Here is a 22,523-nt window from a genome sequence, read left to right as displayed (position 1 = left end):
CTTTTTAAAAATCTACCAAAAATCAGATAATTAGCCGATCAATACGAAATTTTCAGCGATTATTAAGAGAAGAATGAACTTTATAACAGTGTACTTATTTTTCATAAACGATATTTATATATATATATTTTTTTTTGCTTACACCCCCCCTTGTTTTGAGGGGGGTACAAATAATATGCTTAAAATAATCATCTGAAACTGAACACAACATATTGTGTTGTTGTAAGGGACAGAATTATAGATTAAAAATAACAAAACCAAAAACCTTATTTGCATACCTTATTTTGAAGTCTGAATATCAGAACTTCGATTGTGTTTAATTATCCCGCTTTTGAGTTTTGAAGTGTGAAATACGGTGAATATGTTAAGTAAAATAATTAATTTAAGTTAAGCAAAAAAAAAAAAAAAATTTTTAATATTTATACGAAAAAAGCCATTTTAAAATCTTTGATAAATAAATTAACAATTTTTTTTTAGCGAGCCGAATAATGCATGACCATTATTAAACAGGGCATACTTTGAAGAATCGATACAAAAAAAAAATTCGATAAATATTGTGCCCTTTGTGTTAAAAATAGCATCATTTTTTCGATCCCGTTTGAAAACGTTTGCCGCCTTTCGACTACGGTGGACCAAACGCGCTGAAATAATTTTTTTTTATTCTGCTTTAAATTGCCCCCCCCCCATTTTGGGGGAGCCTGGCCCCCACACACATACACATTAAAAACCAAACTCCTACAAATGGTCACCCATCTGGTACTGGCCAGCCTCAGCGTTAATAATGCATTAAAATTTTTGTCACTGAAAAATAAGTTTTTTTTGGCCTGTTTGGTCTTCCATAGTTTGCTTTTTATACACTACAAACGTAAACAATGTCGATCTAGCCTCTAGATAGACGTGAAGTAACTGGTTGCCTATATGAATAAGTGGAATTATTTGAAATCCAGGTACTTATATTATAATATTTTTGCATATTCTCATAGAAAATCATCCTAAATCTTAGTTAAACAACAAATAAATAAATGAATTATTTCAAAAACCTTTTTTTAAAAATATTTATGTACGTTTTTTGTGCAAGACAAAAAATGTCAATTGTTAACTTTTTGGGAAAATTAAACATTTAAAATTTAATTAAAAATAGTAGAAAAAGTTTTACATTATTCTGTTTTCTATATGATAAAATTCAGGGTTTTATCTTTCTGGAAAAAAAAAGTTACTCAGAAATAATGGATTTTAATAAATGTAATTTTGTTTTAAAAAACAACAACAACAACAACTTGATTTTTAGGCCAATTTTGGCGGTGCCTATATGAGACATTTTATCGAAGAAAAACTTCTCACCATCTTGTTTTTGAATGATACACTGCAACAAAATAGAAATCTACTCCAAAAATGTCCTGGTGATATATATTCAGTGGATTTGGTATTTCTACCATTATTTTTTATTTTCGAGTTTTGAGAGATTCTCGAGACTCTAAAGGTGGCGGCATCATGTCTGCCGTTTTTGTCCTTTTAACTTTAGCGATCAGCACCATTGCATTTAAAACTTAATAAACGCTTTAAAATAAGTTAAAACACCAAAAATTTTTCTAGGTTGGTATGACCATAATAAAGGTAGAATTTTCGACCCCCCCTTCCCCATAACAAATAATAACAGTAAAAACTTGTAAAAGCAAATTCATAAAACCAGATGTAATCACCTAAAAAGAGTAGACACACCTCTTCAAAATAAAAATTGAAAATGTTAAGTTTTGAGACATTGTGTTGAACAAAGATGGCGGCGTTGTTCAGATCAGTAACCAAGATGGCAACCAAGAATCAAATGCGGTCCGTGGCGTAGTTAACCTCTTAAGTTCTGAGATATTATGTTGAACAAAGATGTCAGCGTAGTTCAGATCAGTAACCAAGATGTCAGCGTAGTTCAGATCAGTAACCAAGATGGCGGCGAAGAATTAAATGCGGTCCGTGACGTAGCAAACGGCGAACTGATTGAATCCAAAATTCGACAATTTTTATAATAATTTTGCGACGTTTCGATTGGTTGTTTAGCACAGCCGTTTATTATAATAATGATTGGCGAATCCATTCGTCTCATACCCCCATCAGAACATTTTACAGAAAATAATTTAAAAAAAATAAAAGGGCGAATTTATCCTCAGTTGCAAAACAAAATTTTTTTGCGGGGGCTTAAATTGGAAACAGATTCGATAAAAACGGAAGTAACAGAAGTAATAGTTTATCCAAAAACCTGATCGTAATTAATAAGTAAGTAGAAAATTAATGAAATTTTTCCATATAATTTTGTTTATTTTTGTGAAAAACTTGGCAGAAAGAAAAAAACAAAACCAATTATTTTAGAATTTTAGAGTGGGGATTAGTTTTAAATATAAATTTAAAGTAAAATAATTCCCCCATTTCAAGTATATAAGTTCAGGTTGAGTGGAAACCATGCAGAGATAAACGGGGAGCACATGCAGCATCTAGCGGTCCCAAATGGTTACCTATCTGGGACAGGCCAGGGTGAACGTTGCTTAACTTGAATAATCTGGCGAGAACTAGTGTGTCAACGTGATTATGACGTGAAGATATAAAGAACTTGAAGCATAAAACCATTTTTCAACATTACTGAATTCGACATTAAATAACCCGGAATGAGTTGATATGCTGTTAAACAAAAACAACCAATCAATCAATCATTTCCAAACAAACTGGTGGTATTTTGAGGATTTAAACAGGGCTTTACGTTGCAAGTGAAACAGTCGCATTTGGGAACAATTTTTTTCCTTTTTTTTTTCTTTTTTCCCAAGTGGCGACTAGAAATAAAATGTATATCTTTTGCCGATTGTATTTCTTTCACCGTCAGTCTTCCAAAACTCATTACTGAGGTAAAAATGTCTTTTCAGCCGTTTTAATTTATTTTTATAAAATTAGCAAACAATAAAAGGTTTGATAGAACAACATACTCTTTATTTTTTTTTTAAACAAAGGCTGTTTAAAAACGTCTAAAGAGATTTGAATGTTTATACTTTCAATTCTCAACATATAATTCTATGTATATTTAGAATTACACTTATTTAAAAACAAGTACATGGTTTATACACTTGTCACGGAACGAAGATGTTATAATCCAAAAATCACGTAGGTTTCATGAGTAATTTTTTATTTTGGTTAGTAAACAAAAATATTTAGTTGTCAAAGGTTAACTAAAGATAAATTTATCCATAGAGCCCTGTTAAGGCGTTTTTTCTTATAAAATCTCTCTTTTGGTAGAACTATCTTGAAATTTGTGATTATCCAAAGCACGTTATGGCTGGTGGGCATTGCTAATGTGAGGCATTCGTAAACCCACAAATATCTAGTGTCTGATGAAGCATGATTGATGAATTTCATCCAATGTGTAGCTGCATATCTATCTGATCATGATGATAAAATCGTTGCAAATCAAAAGTGTTTGGTGTTCATGTATAACTGCCGTGCAAGATGACAGAACGAATGCAGGCTGAAGAGAAAAGACTTCCCAAATCTTGAAGAAAATGTGCCCATGACAAACAACAAAAATGTAGCAACCTCTATTTTGAAACTTGGTTTTATTATTGGTCCCGTGACAAAGGAGGGTTGAACCTAATAATTCACCCCTGTTCCTGTTCGTCCGTTCACATTTTTCTCAATAACCACGCCTTGGATTTTTAAAAAAATTTTTTACACAAACATTAGTCCTGGTAAAAATAAATTTTTCACCCGTGGTGGGGAACCCCGCATGCTTGGCTTGCTTTATTGTTATTTTTTAACATTTTTAATTCTTTATCATCCTAAACAAAACATCTTGCATCTTGAACGTAATGGCTACCATTTGGATTTGTGTCTAACAGGGGATTGTGGGAAGTTGAGCGGTGAGTTAGCTGTTCACATTACAGGGCTCTACAGACAAATTTATCTTTAGTTGACCTTTGATAACTAAATATTTTTGTTTACTAGCCAAATAGAAAAGTTACTAGCCAAACTCACATGATTTTTAGAATATGACATCTTCATTCTCTGATGAGTATGTACATCATAAAGATTTTTCTATGTTTTTTTAAATAAGTGCAATTCTAAATATACAACAAATTTTATGTTGATACTTGAGGTATGAACATTCTAATTCCTTCAGATATTTTTTAAACAGCCTTCGTTAAAAAAAAAAAACCAGTACATTGTTCTATTAAACTTTTATTGTTTTAATAATTTAACTTTGTTCGTTTTATTAAAAAAAAAAAAAATTTGAAAAAATATTTTTTGCTCAGTAGTGAGCTTTGGAAGATTGTCAGTGAAAGAAATACAATCGCCATAAGATAAGTGTTTCATTATTTCTAGTCGCTACTTTGAAAAATCACTCGCAAATGCGACTGTTTCACTCGCAATGTAGAGCCCTGCATTACATTTAAACTTTTGCAATTTAAATGTAAGTCAGGGAAACAGGAGGAAATTTCAAAGTCTTTCAGTCCGAGGGAAGAAACTATTAGAGTAGACGACTTTTCAACATCTACGGACTTGAACAGTGAAAGGGTGGGATTTTGATGCTTGTCAGGTTAATCGGGGGTATGTCAAGGGAGCACAAGTGCTGTGAGTTCATCAGAGCACATTCCATTAAAGTACTTCCTTTCTGATTTACCATATTTTCATCTTTTTTCATTTTTTTTTTTGTCTTTCTCCATTTTAGATCGAAAAATCAGATCCGAGATCGTCACCGTCATCGAAGTCGGAGCAAAGAACTTGTTCGCAGTCGCAGTAAAGATGGACACAAGAGTAAAAAAAGCAAAGACTTATCGCACAAAGGCAAAGATAAGAAAGATGAGTAAGTATCTCGTAAAATAGGTATGAAAACGAGAAACTAGCATGTTCCTTGTCCTCTGGGTAACCCCTTCTGCCTGGCTTCCACCTTTCGGACTTAGGGACCGGTTTCATAGAGATGCCCTCTTGACTTTTTTGACTTGTCTTTGGTGGCATACAACCAGGACGGATTGAGTCGTTTCCTCCTATGAAATGGATGAATGCCAACCACACACACAACTGTCCATGGAAGATGGGTAGATTTGACGTCAGCTTTGATGGTGTGTAACTACAAGGTGCCTTCAATAAGTTTCTCGTCTATTTTTGTACAGACATTTTATTGCTATTCATCTCATGAGCTGACTGACCAATTATTATGATTTCAGGTTCAAATGTACAGCTACAGCAGGAATTGGAATACACTCTACTAAAGCCTGATTGCGACAGCGGGTGAATTTCAAAAATTGTACATTATCTGGATGTGAGGACACTTTAGAATAACGATATGCAATAAAATTTTGTTTTAAACTTGGAAAAAAAAAACGTATGGAATGCTTCAGACTGCTTTTTGACCATCTTGCATGAATTAAGCATCACTTTTTGAGTGATATAAAAGATTTAAGGAAGGCAGGGAGTCTGTGAGTTGTGGGAGAAGTAAGGAAGAACACCAGAGTTGATTGGTCAAATAAAGAATTTCATGGATAAGGACCATCGTGTGTCTATAGATACAATAAGTGCAGAGTTTGATGTCAGTGTGGGAACTGTACGCACAATTATTTGCAAGAAACTGCTGATGCGGAAGGTTTGCATAAAGTTTGCCCCAAGGATGTTCAGAGAAGATCAGAAAGAAAAACATTATCATGACAGCAGGGAGATGGTCGAGCTGATCAATTCAGATCCTGCAGTTTTTGACGCTTCAGTTACCTGCAATGAAAGCTGGATCTACTACTATGACCCAGAGAGGCTGTAGTTATATGATTGAGGAGATGAAAAAGGCTGCGGCGAGGGTCATTGACACGCTCACACAATAAGACTTCCATGAGGCCTTCCAGAAGTTGTTGGAATAATACATCAAGTGCATTGCAGCCAGAGGAGATTACTTCATAGGGGAGGGGAGTTTCATGTGTATACTATCAATAAAAGTGCTCATTCAAAAAAAGTATAGAAACTTATTGAACGTACCTTGTATGTCTTTAGCTGACCTTCTCGGCTTCTTCGCGAATCTTGGCATTGTTCTGCACCTATTACTTTGTGGATGAACTTGCCTACGTTGCGGTATGCAGCATAGCTGAATCAATAAAGCTTCCTCTTTAAAAGTGCTTGGTTAAGTGGGATGATCTTGTATTGCATACAGATTTGTGTATTGGAGACAAAATGGTGTCAGCGGATCGGTAGAATTTGGTGCAGGCAATATAGGTTAAACATTGCTAACCTTTTGATATCTACGGCTCTCATCAGCCAGCTCCTGCAGATATAGAAAATAATTGTCTGAACTAATACTTGATAAATCCGGACTTTTGGTCTATTAAAGATCTTAGGATATGATTACAGACACAGTTGTAGGTGACTGATTGGAGACTGCTTATGAATCAAAAAATTCACATGTGACTCCTTCAGACACCTGATGTAGAAACTAATAAAAGATGACCTCCAACCTCTCTATATTGTTTTTATAAGAATTATACTTTTATAGTTATTAGGGATTTCTCCGTTTCATTTCTTTTCTTTCCTCTTTTTTTTCTTCTTTTTTTCTCTTTCTTTTTTTTATTTTTAGTTGCATTCACCCCTTACAAGGCATATCGCCACTTAGATGTATGGAGCTACTATTTGGGATCATACCTTGGAAAGATTAACAAGATGTTGGTTTACATTACATTTAAACTTCTGCATATCGATGCAGTCAGAAAAGCAGGTAGAAGGAAGGGAATTCCAAAGTCTAGCTGTTCGAGGAAAAAAACTATCAGAGTAGAAAGCTTTCTGGCATTTAGGAACCTCAACAGTGAAGGGGTGGGATTTTGTTGCTAAGCAGGTTTGTTGGGGATATGTACGTCGAGAGGGCACAATTCTGTTCATTTGTAATTCAGAAAACAATTTATAAGTAAAAGTAGAAGACTTGTCTCATCAATGAATATCTTCCCGTCTTGTGAATTCGCTTCCCAACTTGGCATGAAGGTAAACGCTTGAAAAACCAAACTGCTGACAGTAAGATTTCTCCCCACCGAAAAGCAGCCAATTGTCCTGGATGAAGAAGTTCTCAAAGAAGGTGAATTACTTCAAATACTTAAGTTCAGTTATCACTGCAATTGGACAACGGGATGCAGATATTAATAGCTGCATCGCTAGTGTCTACTTCGTCTTCTGCCACCTCCATTCCTGTTTGTGGTCCAGACATGAAATCAAGCTAACCACAAAGATCAAAAGTCTACCAAACAGTCATCCGCACCATTCTCCTCTGGTTGTGAATCTTGGCTGATGAGAGCTGTTGATCTTCACAGATTGGAGGCTTTTGATCATTTCTGTTTGCGTTGCATCCTTCGTGTGCCTTGGTAACACTTCCTGCAGAACACGGTGGTCTGAGTGTGATGCCACATCACCTCCTTCCTGTGGGCTCCTTTCATGAGATGCCTTCACTGATGCTGATGATTGATGATGCCTTTTGCTGTCACAGAGGTGATCTCATCAGAGAAGCCATTGATCCAGTTCCTTCGTGGGACTGGTAGAAGCAATACGGTAACCAGCTAAAAGGGTAGCTCAGAACTGTTAAACAGGAAACCAAACCAATTCTGGTTTTGACGATCTACAGTGTTCGCCATTGAAACTGTGACTGTCTGTCGATAGTGTTGTCAATGGATCGCTGAACTTCAGTCAGCTTTCATGCGAGGGGGTAAGTTATAATACTCAGCATTTGTATGTCATTGTAGTTAATCACCTGAAGAAGGCCAAAGGATGAGTTGGCCGAAACGTGGTGAAACAACAACAACTATGATGATGAGGTTAATAGTCCGCAAAAAGAATGAATGCACAAATTATGAAGCCTCGTTTGGAAGAATTAAAAAATAAGTTTTATTTGTTGTAATTTTTTATTTCATCTTGATCCGTTACATGACAAAATTTTTTTATTTCATCTTGATCCGTTACATGACAAAATTTTTTTATTTCATCTTTATCCGTTACATGACAAATTTTTTTATTTCATTTTGATCCGTTAAATGACAAAATTATTTATTTCATTTTGATCCGTTACATGACAAAATTTTTTTATTTCATCTTGATCCGTTACATGACAAAATTATTTATTTCATCTTGATCCGTTACATGACAAAATTATTTTATTTCATCTTGATCCGTTACATGACAAAATTTTTTTATTTCATCTTGATCCGTTACATGACAAAATTTTTTATTTCATCTTGATCCGTTACATGACAAAATTTTTTTATTTCATCTTTATCCGTTACATGACAATTTTTTTTATTTCATTTTGATCCGTTAAATGACAAAATTATTTATTTCATCTTGATCCGTTACATGACAAAATTTTTTATTTCATCTTTATCCGTTACATGACAAAATTTTTTATTTCATCTTTATCCGTTACATGACAAAATTTTTTTATTTCATCTTGATCCGTTACATGACAAAATTATTTATTTCATCTTTATCCGTTACATGACAAAATTTTTTTATTTCATCTTTATCCGTTACATGACAAAATTTTTTATTTCATCTTTATCCGTTACATGACAAAATTTTTTATTTCATCTTGATCCGTTACATGACAAATTTTTTTATTTCATCTTGATCCGTTACATGACAAAATTTTTTATTTCATCTTTATCCGTTACATTACAAAATTTTATTTCATTTTGATCCATTACATGACAAAATTTTTTATTTCATCTTGATCCGTTACATGACAAAATTATTTATTTCATCTTGATCCGTTACATGACAAAATTTTTTTATTTCATTTTGATCCGTTACATGACAAAATTTTTTTATTTCATCTTTATTTTGATCCGTTACATGACAAGATGCTCTCATTTTTTTTATAATAAATGTTTTCAATTTTCAGACGAAAGGTAAAATCAGAAAAGAAGGCTAAGAAAGTTCCGTTATCCTTGGAAGAATTACTTGCAAAAAAGAAGGCAGAAGAGGAAGCGTTAAGCAAGGTTAGTTAAAACATTTTTCAAAAGTTTATTAGTGGAATTCCCACTTTTTCTTTTTTTTTTTCCACTCAGAAAAGTTGATTTCTGTGACATTCATAAATATAGCAATACACATGGACGATAAAACGCTTTGGATAAATACGGATTTCAAGAGGTTTCTGCTCATATTTTAAAAACCAAAGCACCTCAAGTCCTCAAAATACCGCCATTTTGTTCGAAAATGAATATACTTTCAAATAAATTAATAAATAATAATGTACATTATATATTTTAAGAGTTTTAAGCAAATAAAGTGCTAAAAATGTTAACATAAAACAGCATTTTCCGTAAGATTTTTAATGACCCCCCCCCCCCTGATTTATAAATGGTCGTACTGTGTTTCTCTTAAGAATTTCGTCATGAAATTTGGAAATTAACGAGAAGAGATATCGCTTTTAATAGATTCGATTGTCTGAAATTCTTTTGACAGCTCATTATTTTGTTGTGTTAAAAAAAATACTTCAACAGGACAAGTTTAGAAAATTTTGGAAAAAATTTCTTCGGACACCCACTGTTAAATAAATCGATCTTTTTACTACATTTATCCGTTAAAAATAAAAATTTAACTGGCTTTCTCTTGTGGTACCGAGCAATTTAAAATCATGATACCTGAAAAAAATTGTTTTATTTTTAAAAAGTATCTAAAAACGCTCTGTAGAAGCAGCAGCAGCTACTATCGCTGATATTAATTATTTTACTGTAAACAAATTTTTCTTTGTTTTTTTTTTTATTCCAGAACGAATTAAAAATAAAAAAAAATGAAAATATGAATACAAAAAAATGTTCTTACATATTTAGTTGGAGCTCATATTATCAGATCATAATTAGCTTAACTAGAGCTATTCGATTATAAGAATATATAATTTTAAAGCAATCCGGCGTTATTTTTGGTCAAATTTAAAAAATATAGTTGAAAAACAAATATGTAACATTAGTTTTTAACGGTGAATTAACAGTGTTTTGTTTTTAAAAAAAAAAAGCAAAAAAAAAAACGAAAATGTGAAATATGATTTTTTTGCTTCACATGTGCGAGCAGTACCCCCCCCCCCACCCACTCCCAATATTTTTTTTTTTTTTTTTTTGTCTTTTTTTTAAAATTTTTTTTCAGCGGATTATAATAGAATGGACACTAATCTACCCAGTTATATATATAAATACAAAATCAATATTTAAATATTTGTAGGAGGTGCTCAGTTTCCAGTTACTGAAAAAGTAGTGAAAAAAATGTGACAAAACGCATATGGCCTTAAAGACGGAAAAATATCCAAACATGTGAGGCACAAAAATAGTCATAACTTCCTTAATTTTAATCGGATTTAAAAAATTAAAAAAGATTCTTTTTTAGCTCATCAAGCTCTTTCAATAGATACCAATATTGAAATATTTTAAGCTATTTCAATTTTTTCATGTGTATTGCTAATTAATATGAATACCTTTTGTTCAAAATGTGTTTGCTTTATTTCCCCTCATAAAAACATCTAAATTTTAGCAAAATGATCAAAGCTTTTCTGAATTTTTGAGCTGAAGCTTAGTTATTTATCTTTTTTTTTTCCTTTTTTCTTTTATTACATTTTCACCCCAAACTTTGATGTAGGGGAGGCTACTATCAGGGACATATTATTTGGCTTCATCGAACTGCTTGTCCGACCTCCTTCAGGTGTATCTTGAAGGGAGGAGGAGGTGAATAAACAAATTTTAGTCTTTAAAATCTATAAAACAACAAACTATTTATTTACAGAATGTTGTTTCGCAAAAATAACACTAATTTTCCCTTTTGAATTAATTCTTACTTGTCTTTGTTTTTTATTAATACTAAATATGGCTTTCAATTCAAGAATTAGATATCAAAGACACTGTTATATACAACGTTAGATGATACACGAACCCATGTAATATATTTTAACACATGTAAGAAATACAAACATATATATATACAAGACACTTGTGTATATATATTTGTATAGTTTGGCATCAAGTCATTCAAGCACATCTGATTGAACACGATAGTTATTCTTTTTTTCCGATTTTTCTGGATATCTTTTCGATTTGCCAAGTGGTCTTTTTTATTTCAATCGGCATGTTGTATAGAATGGCGCCCAAAAGTTGTTGTTCAGCCATATTCTACTCAAGCGTTTTCTATCGGTGCATCCGATTATCGTCAGGAGCGATTGTTCTTTTTCTTGTCCTTTGAGGCTTAGTGTATTCTGGACGCACCAATAGAAAGTGATTGAGTAGACTATGGCTGAACAATAACTTTTGGGCATCATTTTGTACAACATGCCGATCGAAATAAAAAAAGACTGCTCGGCGAATTGAAAAGATATCTAGAAAAGTCAGAAAAAAGAATAACCTTGTGTTTAATCAGATGTGCTTGAATATATATATATATATATATATATATATGTTTCTGTAGGAATATATTTTTCTTATTATATACCAATGCTTATATAAGAAGTTCAATGTGAATACAGAGCAATATATAGAATAAATGACAAAAATTTATATTCCAAAATACATGGTGTTGACCATCTTATAATTTATTCCTTTAATTTAGTTGAGTTATACAATTCTTGACAGTATCCGTTTTGTAGCACAAAATCAATCACTTAATTATTATATCAATCAGTGAATCTATTTTTCCCTTAACTCATCAGAAGAAATAGCAACAATAAATCCACCAAAAGGAATTAAAATGTGATACAACATGGTGAGAATCCGAAAATTTGGAAGAGAAGCTGCAGTTACCTTTATATTTTTCAATTACGCCATCTTGGATTTTCCGCTACGAAACAGATACTGTTAAGAATTGTAGAAATCAATTGATGTAAAGGAATAAAATATGTAATTGTCAACATCATGGATTTTGGACTATAAAGTTTTTGTCATTTATTATCTATATATATATATATATATATATATAGACCCCATCTATACAGCACCTAAAAATCTAACCCTCCATGTTTCTGTAGCAATAACTCTTGTTTGTGATGAACAAAAGTTTTCAAAACAAAATAAAAGCTGAACAAATAACATTTTTAATCATTTTAATTTTTTATGCTCAATTTTTAATTCTTGCTTACTGTTCTTGTTCTGTAGCCGAAATTCATGACGAAAGAAGAACGAGCAGCTGAAGCTCTTCGAAAACGTGCCGAGGCCGTTAAGGCACAACAGGCTGTCATCCAAGTCGAGAGAAAGAAACAACTAGAATTCCTAAAGACTGCCAGGGGTGACTTTTCAGGTGAGTTTAAAGAAAATAAAAAGATCAAGGTGTGAAGAAGGAAATATAAATTTAACGAATATAAAAACGTGTTTTGGATGGTCCAAGATGATGATGCTGATCCTTCTTCCCCTCCTCCTCTTTTGGTATTCAAGCGAAAACAGGCTAAAAAGACTTTGCCGCAAACCGTGGAGAAAATGTGCCTGGATGTAAAATTAAAAAAAAAAAAAAATTATGATAACAGTTTCAGCTAACTAGTAAAAAAAAATATTGTTTCACTGATAGTTTTTTTTTGAGACTTAATAGTTTTAGTATCAGTAACAGTGTTCACAAAGGCTTGAAAATTTGAGCTTTGTCTTGAAAAAGGGCTTATTTCTATTATTATTTTGAAAAGGCCTTGTTTCTATAATTTGAAAAGGCCTTGTTTCTATAATTTGAAAAGGCCTTGTTTCTATAATTTGAAAAGGCCTTGTTTCTATCATTAATCAAGACATTAAAAAATGAAAATATTTGAAAAGTTTAAATTGTAGGTATCCGTTATGGAATGAAGTTCTCCGAAAAAAAAAAATTGCACTTAATTTCATCAAGTAGTTTTTTTTTTTTTACAGCGAAAAAACAATTTGTTATGATACCGAGCAAAAGGTTCGATTTTTAGGAAGAAAAGCTAGTATTAAATATGGGGAGGGAGTGTCGGCGCTTTACATGAAGTTATCTCCCGTGGCGTTTCTAAAATTCAAACAAAATTTTTTTAAAAATTCAAGATGTCTACTTTCAACATGCTGTCATAAAAACGTGTTTTTCCGCTGTAAAAAAAAACTACTCAATCAAATTAAGTGAAATTTTTTCGGAGATCTTCTGTTCAAAACGGATGCGTACAATATAACCTTTTTTTTTTTTCGATATTTTCATTTTTTAATGTCTTGATTAATCTGTAAAAGTACCAAAAATTTAACTGATCATCATTCACCGGTGCCTGTCGAATGTTTACAAAGCCGATGCAGTTGATGTCAGCACAGTTACGAGATGGTTCGTCGATTTCAGAGTGGCGACGACAGAGATGAGAATTACTAAGCGCACTCCAGACTTTTACGACTGAGACATCGTTCATCGTTGGCAAAAGTAGTGAGAATGGTGGTGACTATGTAGAAAAATAAATTCTGGAGCACAAAAGGTCGCTCGTTTTAATAGTGTAGAAATTTTATTTTCCACCTTCTGTCTTTCCTTCTCTCTCCCTCCCCTTCTTTACCCCCTCCCCATTTTCTTGGTGCTACTGCTTGTTATATCACGTGTTGAATGCATGCCTTTCGATTAATAAAAGGAGATGTGTGCGCCATTTTGTTCAAAGTTTGAACACGAGAAAGAGAAGTTGGATTGCTATCTTGCGTCAAGAGAAAAGACGTTAAAAATCGCAAGTTTAAACGAAAGAAACCAGCTGTTTGGTTTCTTTTTCTACAATCGAGATTGCTCAAGGAAGATGACACAGAATTAGTCAGAAAAGACTGTTTAAAAAATCAGAGTTGTAAATGAAGTTACGACCTCTTCACCGAGGAAGAAAGAAGTATTTTAAGGCCTAGAAATGGTCTTGTAAAAAAGAATACTAACTCCAGTGAGGTGTTACAATTCACGTCAAAAGGAACCAAGAAATCTTCTATAGAAATAAATTACACCACAGAAGATTTGGATTATTTTCTTGGATTACAGAACCAAGAGGATTGAAATTTTCTCGAAGGAGAACATTAAAGTTAATGGCGTAAGGGAGGTAATTTACATACACCCTCTTTTAAAAAGATTAAGTGTTGACGTGTTTTATTTAAGTTCTTTGACATGCAGTAAGCCATAACTACACCTATATTCTTACCCCTACTATCCATTACAATATTGTTAATGGAGTTCTTTGAGAACCGCCAAAGGGACTAATTTGGCAGACACTGTTATTGGTGAACATAAAACTGACTATACCTTTCTTTCTCGATTTACCTTCCCATGTATTTAAAAAAAAAAAAAAACCTTGTTTATCGTGGTATTTTATTGTTTTTTTTTCCCTTCTTGTTGTGCAATGCGATAATCTTCAATGGATGTCATGATAAAATTCCCGTTAATAGTACCACTTTCATCTTTGTAACTCTTTTAGTTTTTGTGTTAAAAAATAGAAGGCATTACTTTGGAACGACTCTCGTAATTAAAAAAAAAAACAAAACATTGTAGGTTAAAAACAAAAGTATGAAAATATCTTTTTTTTTTACGATATCTACTTTTCTGAATTGTAAATAAGCAAATTCATTTAAAGAAATAAATAATTTTGTTGCGTCCCTCTGCATGTTCTACAAGTACTTTAATGGTGAGTGCTCTGACGAGCTGCAAGCACTTGTGCCTCCTCAGCGTAACCACCCCGACAAACCCGACAAGCAACTAAGTCCCACCCCTTTACAGTAGAGATCACTAGGTGTAAGAAAACCTTTTACTCCAATAGTTTCTTTCCCAGAACTGCAAGTCTTTGGAACTCCCTTCCGGGATTCTGCTTTCCCAACTGTACTGATATGCAGAAGTTCAAGTGTAATGTGAACAAACATCTTTCTACTCATCTCCATTCATAATGCCCCTGCAAATTATGTCCTCGATAGTAGCCCCCTATTTCAAAGTGGCACTGTGCCTTGTTTGGGGGGAAAATTGAATAAAAAAAAAATAAAGAAATAATTTTTCTTTTCATCTTACAATTCAAGGAATTAATATTATAAGTAGGATAGCAGAGCGAACACATGCAAAACGACCAAGATCTTTCTGATTCTCCTCTGATCGTGAGCACATAGTGGCGGGGGGGGGTCTGGTTAATTTTAATGCAGCCAAAACCAAGCTCCTCTCTTTTCATCATAATCAATCTGACACCCGTCCGTGCCCTAATTGAAATTAATGGCTCTCGTCTTGGAGAAGCACCATGTTATGACAAGCTTTTGGAACTGACCTCCGCTCCTGATCTGAAATGGAACAAATATATCCAATCTGTTGCCAAGATCGCTGGAAAAATGGTTGGTTTACTCTACCGTTCCAATAGGTATTTCACTGCCGATGCAATCCTCTGTCTGTATAAGAGCCAAGTACATCCTAAAATGGAGAGGTGTTTTGCTGTAGCAGGGCTCTATGGACAAATTTATCTTTAGTTGACCTTTGACAACTAAATATTTTTGTTTACTAGCCAAATAGAAAAATTACTAGCCAAACCCACATGATTTTTAGAATATGACATCTTCATTCTGTGATGAGTATATAGGTCATAAGGATATTTCTGTGTGTTTTTTTTTTTAACAAGTGTAATTCTAAACATACAACAAATTTTATGTTGACACTTGAAGGTATAAACATTCTAATTTCTTCAGATATTTTTTTAAAAAACCTTCGTTAAAAAAAAGAGTATATTGTTCTATAAAACTTTTATTGTTTAAATAATTTAACTTTGTTCGTTTTATTTAAAAAAAAAAAAAAGTCGTAAAGATATTTTTCACTCAGTAATGAACTTTGGAAAATATTTTTGTGAAAGAAACAGAATCACCAAAAGATAAGCATTTCATTATTTCTAATCGCCACTTTGAAAAATCACTTGCAAATGTGACTGTTTCACTCGCAATGTAGAGCCCTGTGTTGGAAAAATTATTTTGTACATTAGACATGTTACCTGAGACTATGACTAAAAAAAAGAATAGACTCACAAATATTATTTTAACACACTCTTTGTAATAGGACAGTTTAAAATAAAAAAAATAGATTATGGTTATTTAAAAAAAAAAAAATGCCTGTGTTTAATTTGATGGTATTTTTTGTTTTTCAGCTAACAAAAAGTTTCCTGGGAAACTACCGCTTGCCCTTAGTCGGGTATTCACGGAGAAAGATTTAGACAATGGTAAGTTTTCATTTAGTTTTCATTTTTTGTTGTTGTCTGTTTATTTTATGTAGGAAATATTTATGTGGAGATGAACTTTAAAAAAAATGGACAAAATTTATCTATTGCCAACTGATATTTTATATAAATACCTAACCTACATACAGAATGAGAAGAAAAAACATTTTTAGAATCATCAAATAAGTAAAAAAAAAAAAATGTTTTATATGATGTTTGTATATTTTTGAGATGAGGATTGATCATTATCGTCTAGCTAAAAGGATTTTTTTTTATTTTTCTTAATAATCACGTCTTAAATTTTTTTTGGAATTTTGCACAAACATAAGTCATGGTGAAAGTAAAGTTTTCAACTTTATTTGCTTTTTATCATTTTTTTTTTCCCAACGATTGTGTTGTTTTTATCTTGTTAGCTGCTCCAAAAAAAACAAACAAACAAACAAACTAGTATGAACCAGAAATGTAGCATCATTGCTGTCCTAAGTATTTTGCTGATGTTGTGAGCTGTCACTGAATATCGGAAACAAAAAAACTGAAGATTTATATATATTTTTTTTTTTTTTTTTGTAGGCCGTGACCGATACGACAAAGATGGTAAACGTCGAGATCGAAAGGACAAAGAAGAAGAGGATCGTAACAAATTACTCGATTGTAAAGATAAGGAGAAAGAAGTCGAAGCAATTAAGGTGAGTTCGAAACACATTCTGTTCTTCTTTTAACCTCTTCGTATTTAAGATTGCTTATTAACTAATTAATGAGGATCTCTATTATTTCCGTCAAAATTGGAAATATTTTTTTTAATTCTCACCGTTACGGAATTCGCGTTTCTTTCACCCGACTTTTTTTTTAAGAAGAAGCATTTGATTTCGCTTTCATTTCTGATCCAACCATAACTAAAATGAGGATCTTCATTATTTTCATTAAAATTGAAAATATTTTTAAATTTTAGCTAGTTATGGGCAAATAGCTCCACTGCCTTGTGGATGCCTTGGAAAGGGCAATGGTTAAGGGTGTAAACCCTGACAAAAACTCCAGTTTGGAGCCCTGGTAAACAGATGGTGAAGCACTGCAACATCTTTCCGACAACTTCTGCAGTTGCATTGGCTCCGACTGTATTAGCTTGCTTTTCCATCTGACTTTTTCTGCAATGCTGAGAGGAGGACGATGGTAACTGGGCAAACCTTATCACCCACCCAGGCCTGCATCCGGAGAGCCAATTCCAGTTTCGAACTGTATAGTCACAGCAGATGTTGCAGTGCACCAGACTAGACGCAGAACGCCATTGTCTCATTAGACAGAAGGTTGCCATCAATACTACATCAGTATTTATTGTATGTTTGGTGTATGGCATTTACCCTAGGCAGGCTGAATCTGCTTCCTCTGAAGGAGGAAATGTCAAGGGAATATCACACTCACATGTGGTTTCATTGGCCTGCATATCTCTGTCAGGGAAGATGACAACATAATTAGGTTTTTATAGTTCTTGCATAGAGGTGTTGAGTTCTTATATACCAGCACTTGGTATTTTCAAATGATCACCCATCTCGTACTAACCAAGTTCAACGTTGCTTAACTTTGATGATGATCTAATGAGAACCAGTGTGTCAGTACATATACAGAGCACTACCTGATTTTCTGTAGATGTTGCGCCAGCAGTTTAGGTAAACTGCTGGAATATTATCCATTTTACGTGTTGGCATGTGTTGGACAACTTTTAGAAAATGACAATCACCTGAGATGTCCTTAGCAGGGAATGCTAATGTCCTTTCATAGCTATTTTTGCGCCTGACAAGACCACCTCTCAGTAGTTGTTTTTCTCCATCTTCTAGTGGTCTGTCACATTTAACTGCAGTGGAAATTAATTAAATTCATACCTACAGTACAAAATAAACATGGCGTTCCATTAATATTGTCTGATTTTAAAAATGCGTGATACTATAGACGTTCTCCCAGAATGTTAGGAAGTGATTCATTAAAAATAAAGAGGAAAAACTATAACAATGGGAAGAATTAGTTTGTTAGCAGAACAAAAGTATAGAAATTGAGGTTAGTAAAAAGATGATGATGAAATATCATCCTGCCGGTCTGTTCAAAAGTAGATTCTTAAACAAAGATGATTTTATGACTGTCTTCACGTACGCTTAAGCTGTCGACAGAAACATTTTTTATTTCTAAAGAGTTGCAAATTGCAAACGGATCATGACAGGATGACGTAAATGACACAAAAAGAAAATATTTCATTTCTGTGAATGATGAGGCACCCCCAAAATCTTTTGAATTCTCAAGACCGCAAGATGTCTTGCATTCTTGGGAGTTACTGAGGTATGTTATTTCCGCTCATTGATCATGGATGAGATTTTTAGAATTTTCCATCCCCGAATCAATAAATTTGGTAGTTGGAGTGAGTTTAGAAACTGTCTTGAATTTGCAACAATTCACAATAGTTGGTTGCTTGGAGTAGATTAACAGAGAGGTTTCTACTGACAGCTAAGATGTAGATGCTGTGAGAAATTAATCTCACAAACTCAATACTCCCTGGCTGAGGCAAAAATAACTCCACAATTACAAAACCATACCTTTAAACTCAAATTTTATTCAGTTATAACATCAAAGAAAGGTTATTGTTCCGGGTACAGTCCTTGCAAAATGGTGGGTCAGTTTTGCCTCCCAAATTGGGAGCCAGTAGTTAACTCCTTTTGCTGGAGTGGTAGCGTGGTTTTCCTTTGAAAAATGTCCATGATAATTCATGGTGTTCTCAGCAAGAGTTCTGGTGCCTTTAATTAGGAATAAATCGAGTCCCTTGCGACCCTAATTGAATTCAGAAAAGTTCAAACATTTAGGTGATATAAATGTGATGACAATGTTCAAATGATGCCATCCTCTAATTGGGATATCTTCGGCACAATATAACGGTGTCTCTGCTTGTAGAGATTTCAAGTCCTTTTTCACCAAACATTTACGTGATATAAACAAAGAAATTGTTGCGGCTCCATTCTCGATAAGGCATTCTTCTCAGATCTGATTTTGGTGAGTCTCGCTCTTGCCGGAAGTTTTCGTAGACTAAAAAACAAAATGGATGTTTACAAAAAAGGCACCAAGTAATTATCTTAGCCCATACAAATTAACCAATCACAGGCTGCCTACAAGAAATGTGCGTAGGCGGCTTAAAACATGAAAATGGCACTGTAACTGGAATTTCTGACAATGCTAGCATTAGAGGATCATTTTCCACAATAGTACCATGTGTACACATACATGCAGAGTATAACTGATATCTACACATCATGTGTTGGAATGGTTTTCTCTTGTGTGTTTTGTTTTTTAATACTTGTAAGCCACTTCAGGGTTGGGAGAAATGATGGGGTGGTCATCTGAAAAGCTGGCTCAGTACAGTGAAGCCAAGATGCTTATCTGATCCTGTGTATTCGCCTAAACAGAGTGCGCCTCTGAAACTGCGAATGACTGGACATGATATTGACCATAGCTTCAAACTGATGTGCCTGAGCGATGTCTATATGAGATGCAGAGAATTCAATTGGAGGAGTCCGCTCAATGGACCCACTGAACGCTGACATACAACAACAACAAGCCACTGTGCGTGCCCTCAGCAATTGCAAATGCGAGAGACAACTACATGGCAAGAACTAGAAGGAAATATAAAGATGAATAGAAGACTACGGCACACAAGAACATCGGGGTTGCGATTGTTGTTGAAAGGGATGCACATGGCTTTGCAAATGTTCCAGCAAATGTTTTGAACAATCCTGATCTTATTGATGAACTTTTTACGTTTTTGCTATTCACTCGTGTTTTCTATTTGTTGGTTTGCAGGAACGTTACCTTGGTATCATGAAGAAACGTCGACGAGTGAGGCGCCTAAATGATCGTAAATTTGTGTTCGACTGGGATGCAGGGGATGACACCTCGCAAGATTACAACCCCATCTATAAAGACAGACATGCCGTACAGTTCTTTGGACGAGGACATGTGGCTGGAATTGATCTCAAGGTTAGTTACAAATTTTTCTTGTTAAGAGTTGATATTCATTTGTGATGAACTGTACCCACTCGGCATTGTCAGGAGAGTCTTTTTACTCTTCTCTTTGTTTCCCTTTTTTTTCTTTCCTTTATTATATACTAGTGAGGGGTACCCGGCGTTGCCTGGGTGTTTTTCGAGGTATGTGAAAAAACCCCGAAAATGTGAAAAAAAAAAAAAATGAAGCCTTCACGACGCGCAGTTGGAAAATAGTAAAGTGTTTAAAAAAAACAGGTGCGCATTTTTGATTGACGTGACGGAGATAGGTGTTCAGCAGTTACGATTTTGCGCGGGACAGTTTTGAATAAATCGGTTTGTTTGTTTTTAAAAACCCGCTTCCTGTTTATTAGGAGGAGTGAAATGAAAGCTACAGTCTGATATGACGAAGTCGACATTGAACAAACATTACTTAGCTCTCTTGAGACAACTGGCTTTCGGCCTGTGATTAGAGTCGAGTTTCGCTTTTTTTTATACCGAAAACTGAGTGTAACGCGTGCCGATGCGGGAAATGTGGAATAATTAAGGTTTGAAAGTGAATAAAATTAAATAGAGAGGCGAGTTCCGTGGATAACTCTGAGATATTACAATTTATAGATGATATAAAAAGTTTTAAGAAGTTGTGAACCGAGCAAGCGCTTCTTTGAAAGAAGCCTTTCGTGGACATCGAGGAAAAGCGAACATACATGCACACATACATTTTCGTTTTTATATATATAGACTAGCGGGGGGTACCTGGCGATGCCCGGGTATTTTGGGTAAATCAAAACTCCGGGGGGGGGGGGGGGGTTAAAATAAAAAAAAAAAAGTTTTGGTAGGTGGGTATGAAGATCGAACCCGAACTCTAGAGGCAAAGTTGGAAATGAAAGTGTGAAAATAAAAACGTGCGACGTTAACCACTGGGCCACGGCGACATACAACGGAAACACATTTGAATTTATTTATTTAAGTATTGACAGGTGAGGGCAATAAAAGTTAACTCTACTGCTTCTATCTGACCTAATTAACGAGGTCAAATAGAAGTCACACTTGGGTTTGTTTACCTAACTTTGACTGTTTTTTTCGCCAACAGATGTTGGGGAAGGGGAAACCAGCTCACCATTGTCCAGATTGATTAGCAATTGTCTGATATAAGAGGAGTTTGTCTCCACATTGATCAAAGTTGATTGCTTGTGGACGTTCCCGGCGCGATGCCGAGAACAGCTTGTTAGCTTTTGAATTAGTTTCGCTTTTTATATGAAAAAAGCCGAATCAACACGTGAGAAGCCAAAATAGCAATAATTTTGTAAAAGTCGCTGTAAATAAATCTAGACGCTACACACGTTCCCAAATCCTAGATATTATTATATAGGGGGGTATATAAACAGTTGTAAGCGATCGTAACCAAAGGAGCATGTGCGAGAAAAGCCTTTGTGAGACATACACGAAATGGTCACACACATTTTGCCTTTTATATATATAGATACTATTTTTTGGTTTATTAAATCATATAATTCTGTTATCTCTGACCAGGTCTCTATTGATCCCTCTTTCTTCAAATTTTTTTATGAAGATTTTGAAATTTAAATATGATTATTACAGTATTGTTCTATCATCATTTTTTTTGATTTTAATGTTCGTTTTTACATGCTAATCACCTATAACCTATCTCTGGCCAGGTTTCAATTCATCCTTCTTTCTCTCAAGCCCATTTATATTAGTTCCTCTCATGTTTTCCCCTGACCCTACTAATTATTTCTTTTTAGATTGTGTCATGTCTAAGAAATAGAAATATAATTATAGTTAACTGCTTGGCCTAACGTTCACAGGAAACATGAGCTGGAACAATTATATTGAAAACATTGCCAGGGCGGCTGCAAAAAAGGTAGGCTCTCTCTACCATGCTAGAAAACTACTGACACCTGAAAGTATCCTGTATCTCTATAAGGCCACCATTCGCCCATGTATGGAGTATTGTTGTCACATCTGGGCTGGTGCATCTGCTACTAGTCTCTCGATCCTAGACAAGGTTCAAAAAAGAGTCGCCAACCTGATAGGCCCTGAACTGGCATCTAAGCTTCAGCCCCTGTCCTATTGACGAAATGTTGCATCCCTCTGCTTGTTCTACAAGTATTTTAATGGTGAATGCTCTGACGAACTGCAGACATTTGTGCCCCCACGACGCAGACACCCTCGACAAATCCGACAGGCAGCTAAATCCCACCCCCACACAGTAGAGATCCCTAGATGTAAAAGATCTTTCTACTCCAGTAGTTTCTTTCCCAGAACCGCTAGACTCTGGAATTCCATTCCAGGATCCTGCTTCCCTAACTGTACTGACATGCAGAAGTTCAAGCGCAACGTGAACCGACATCTTGCTGCCCAAATC

General features: G+C 34.3%; 1 protein-coding gene across 1 annotated transcript in view; it reads left to right on the top strand.

Moving 5' to 3' along the window:
- LOC145263818 (putative ATP-dependent RNA helicase DDX23) overlaps positions 1–22,523 on the top strand; it is a 59,777-nt gene that overhangs the window by 4,516 nt on the left and 32,738 nt on the right. The window contains exons 2-7 of the mRNA XM_080120881.1: positions 4,700–4,834; positions 8,885–8,981; positions 12,114–12,255; positions 16,055–16,126; positions 16,694–16,809; positions 19,955–20,131. Of these exons, the coding sequence (XP_079977007.1) occupies positions 4,700–4,834; positions 8,885–8,981; positions 12,114–12,255; positions 16,055–16,126; positions 16,694–16,809; positions 19,955–20,131 (739 nt within the window). The remainder of the gene's footprint in view (positions 1–4,699; positions 4,835–8,884; positions 8,982–12,113; positions 12,256–16,054; positions 16,127–16,693; positions 16,810–19,954; positions 20,132–22,523) is intronic.

Source organism: Euprymna scolopes, chromosome 39 (assembly GCF_053919585.1).
Source record: "Euprymna scolopes isolate OS-2025 chromosome 39, ASM5391958v1, whole genome shotgun sequence".
NCBI classification, from domain to species: Eukaryota; Metazoa; Mollusca; class Cephalopoda; order Sepiida; family Sepiolidae; genus Euprymna; species Euprymna scolopes.
Note: the sequence above shows the minus strand (reverse complement) of the source record. Positions and strands in the feature narration are given on the sequence as shown.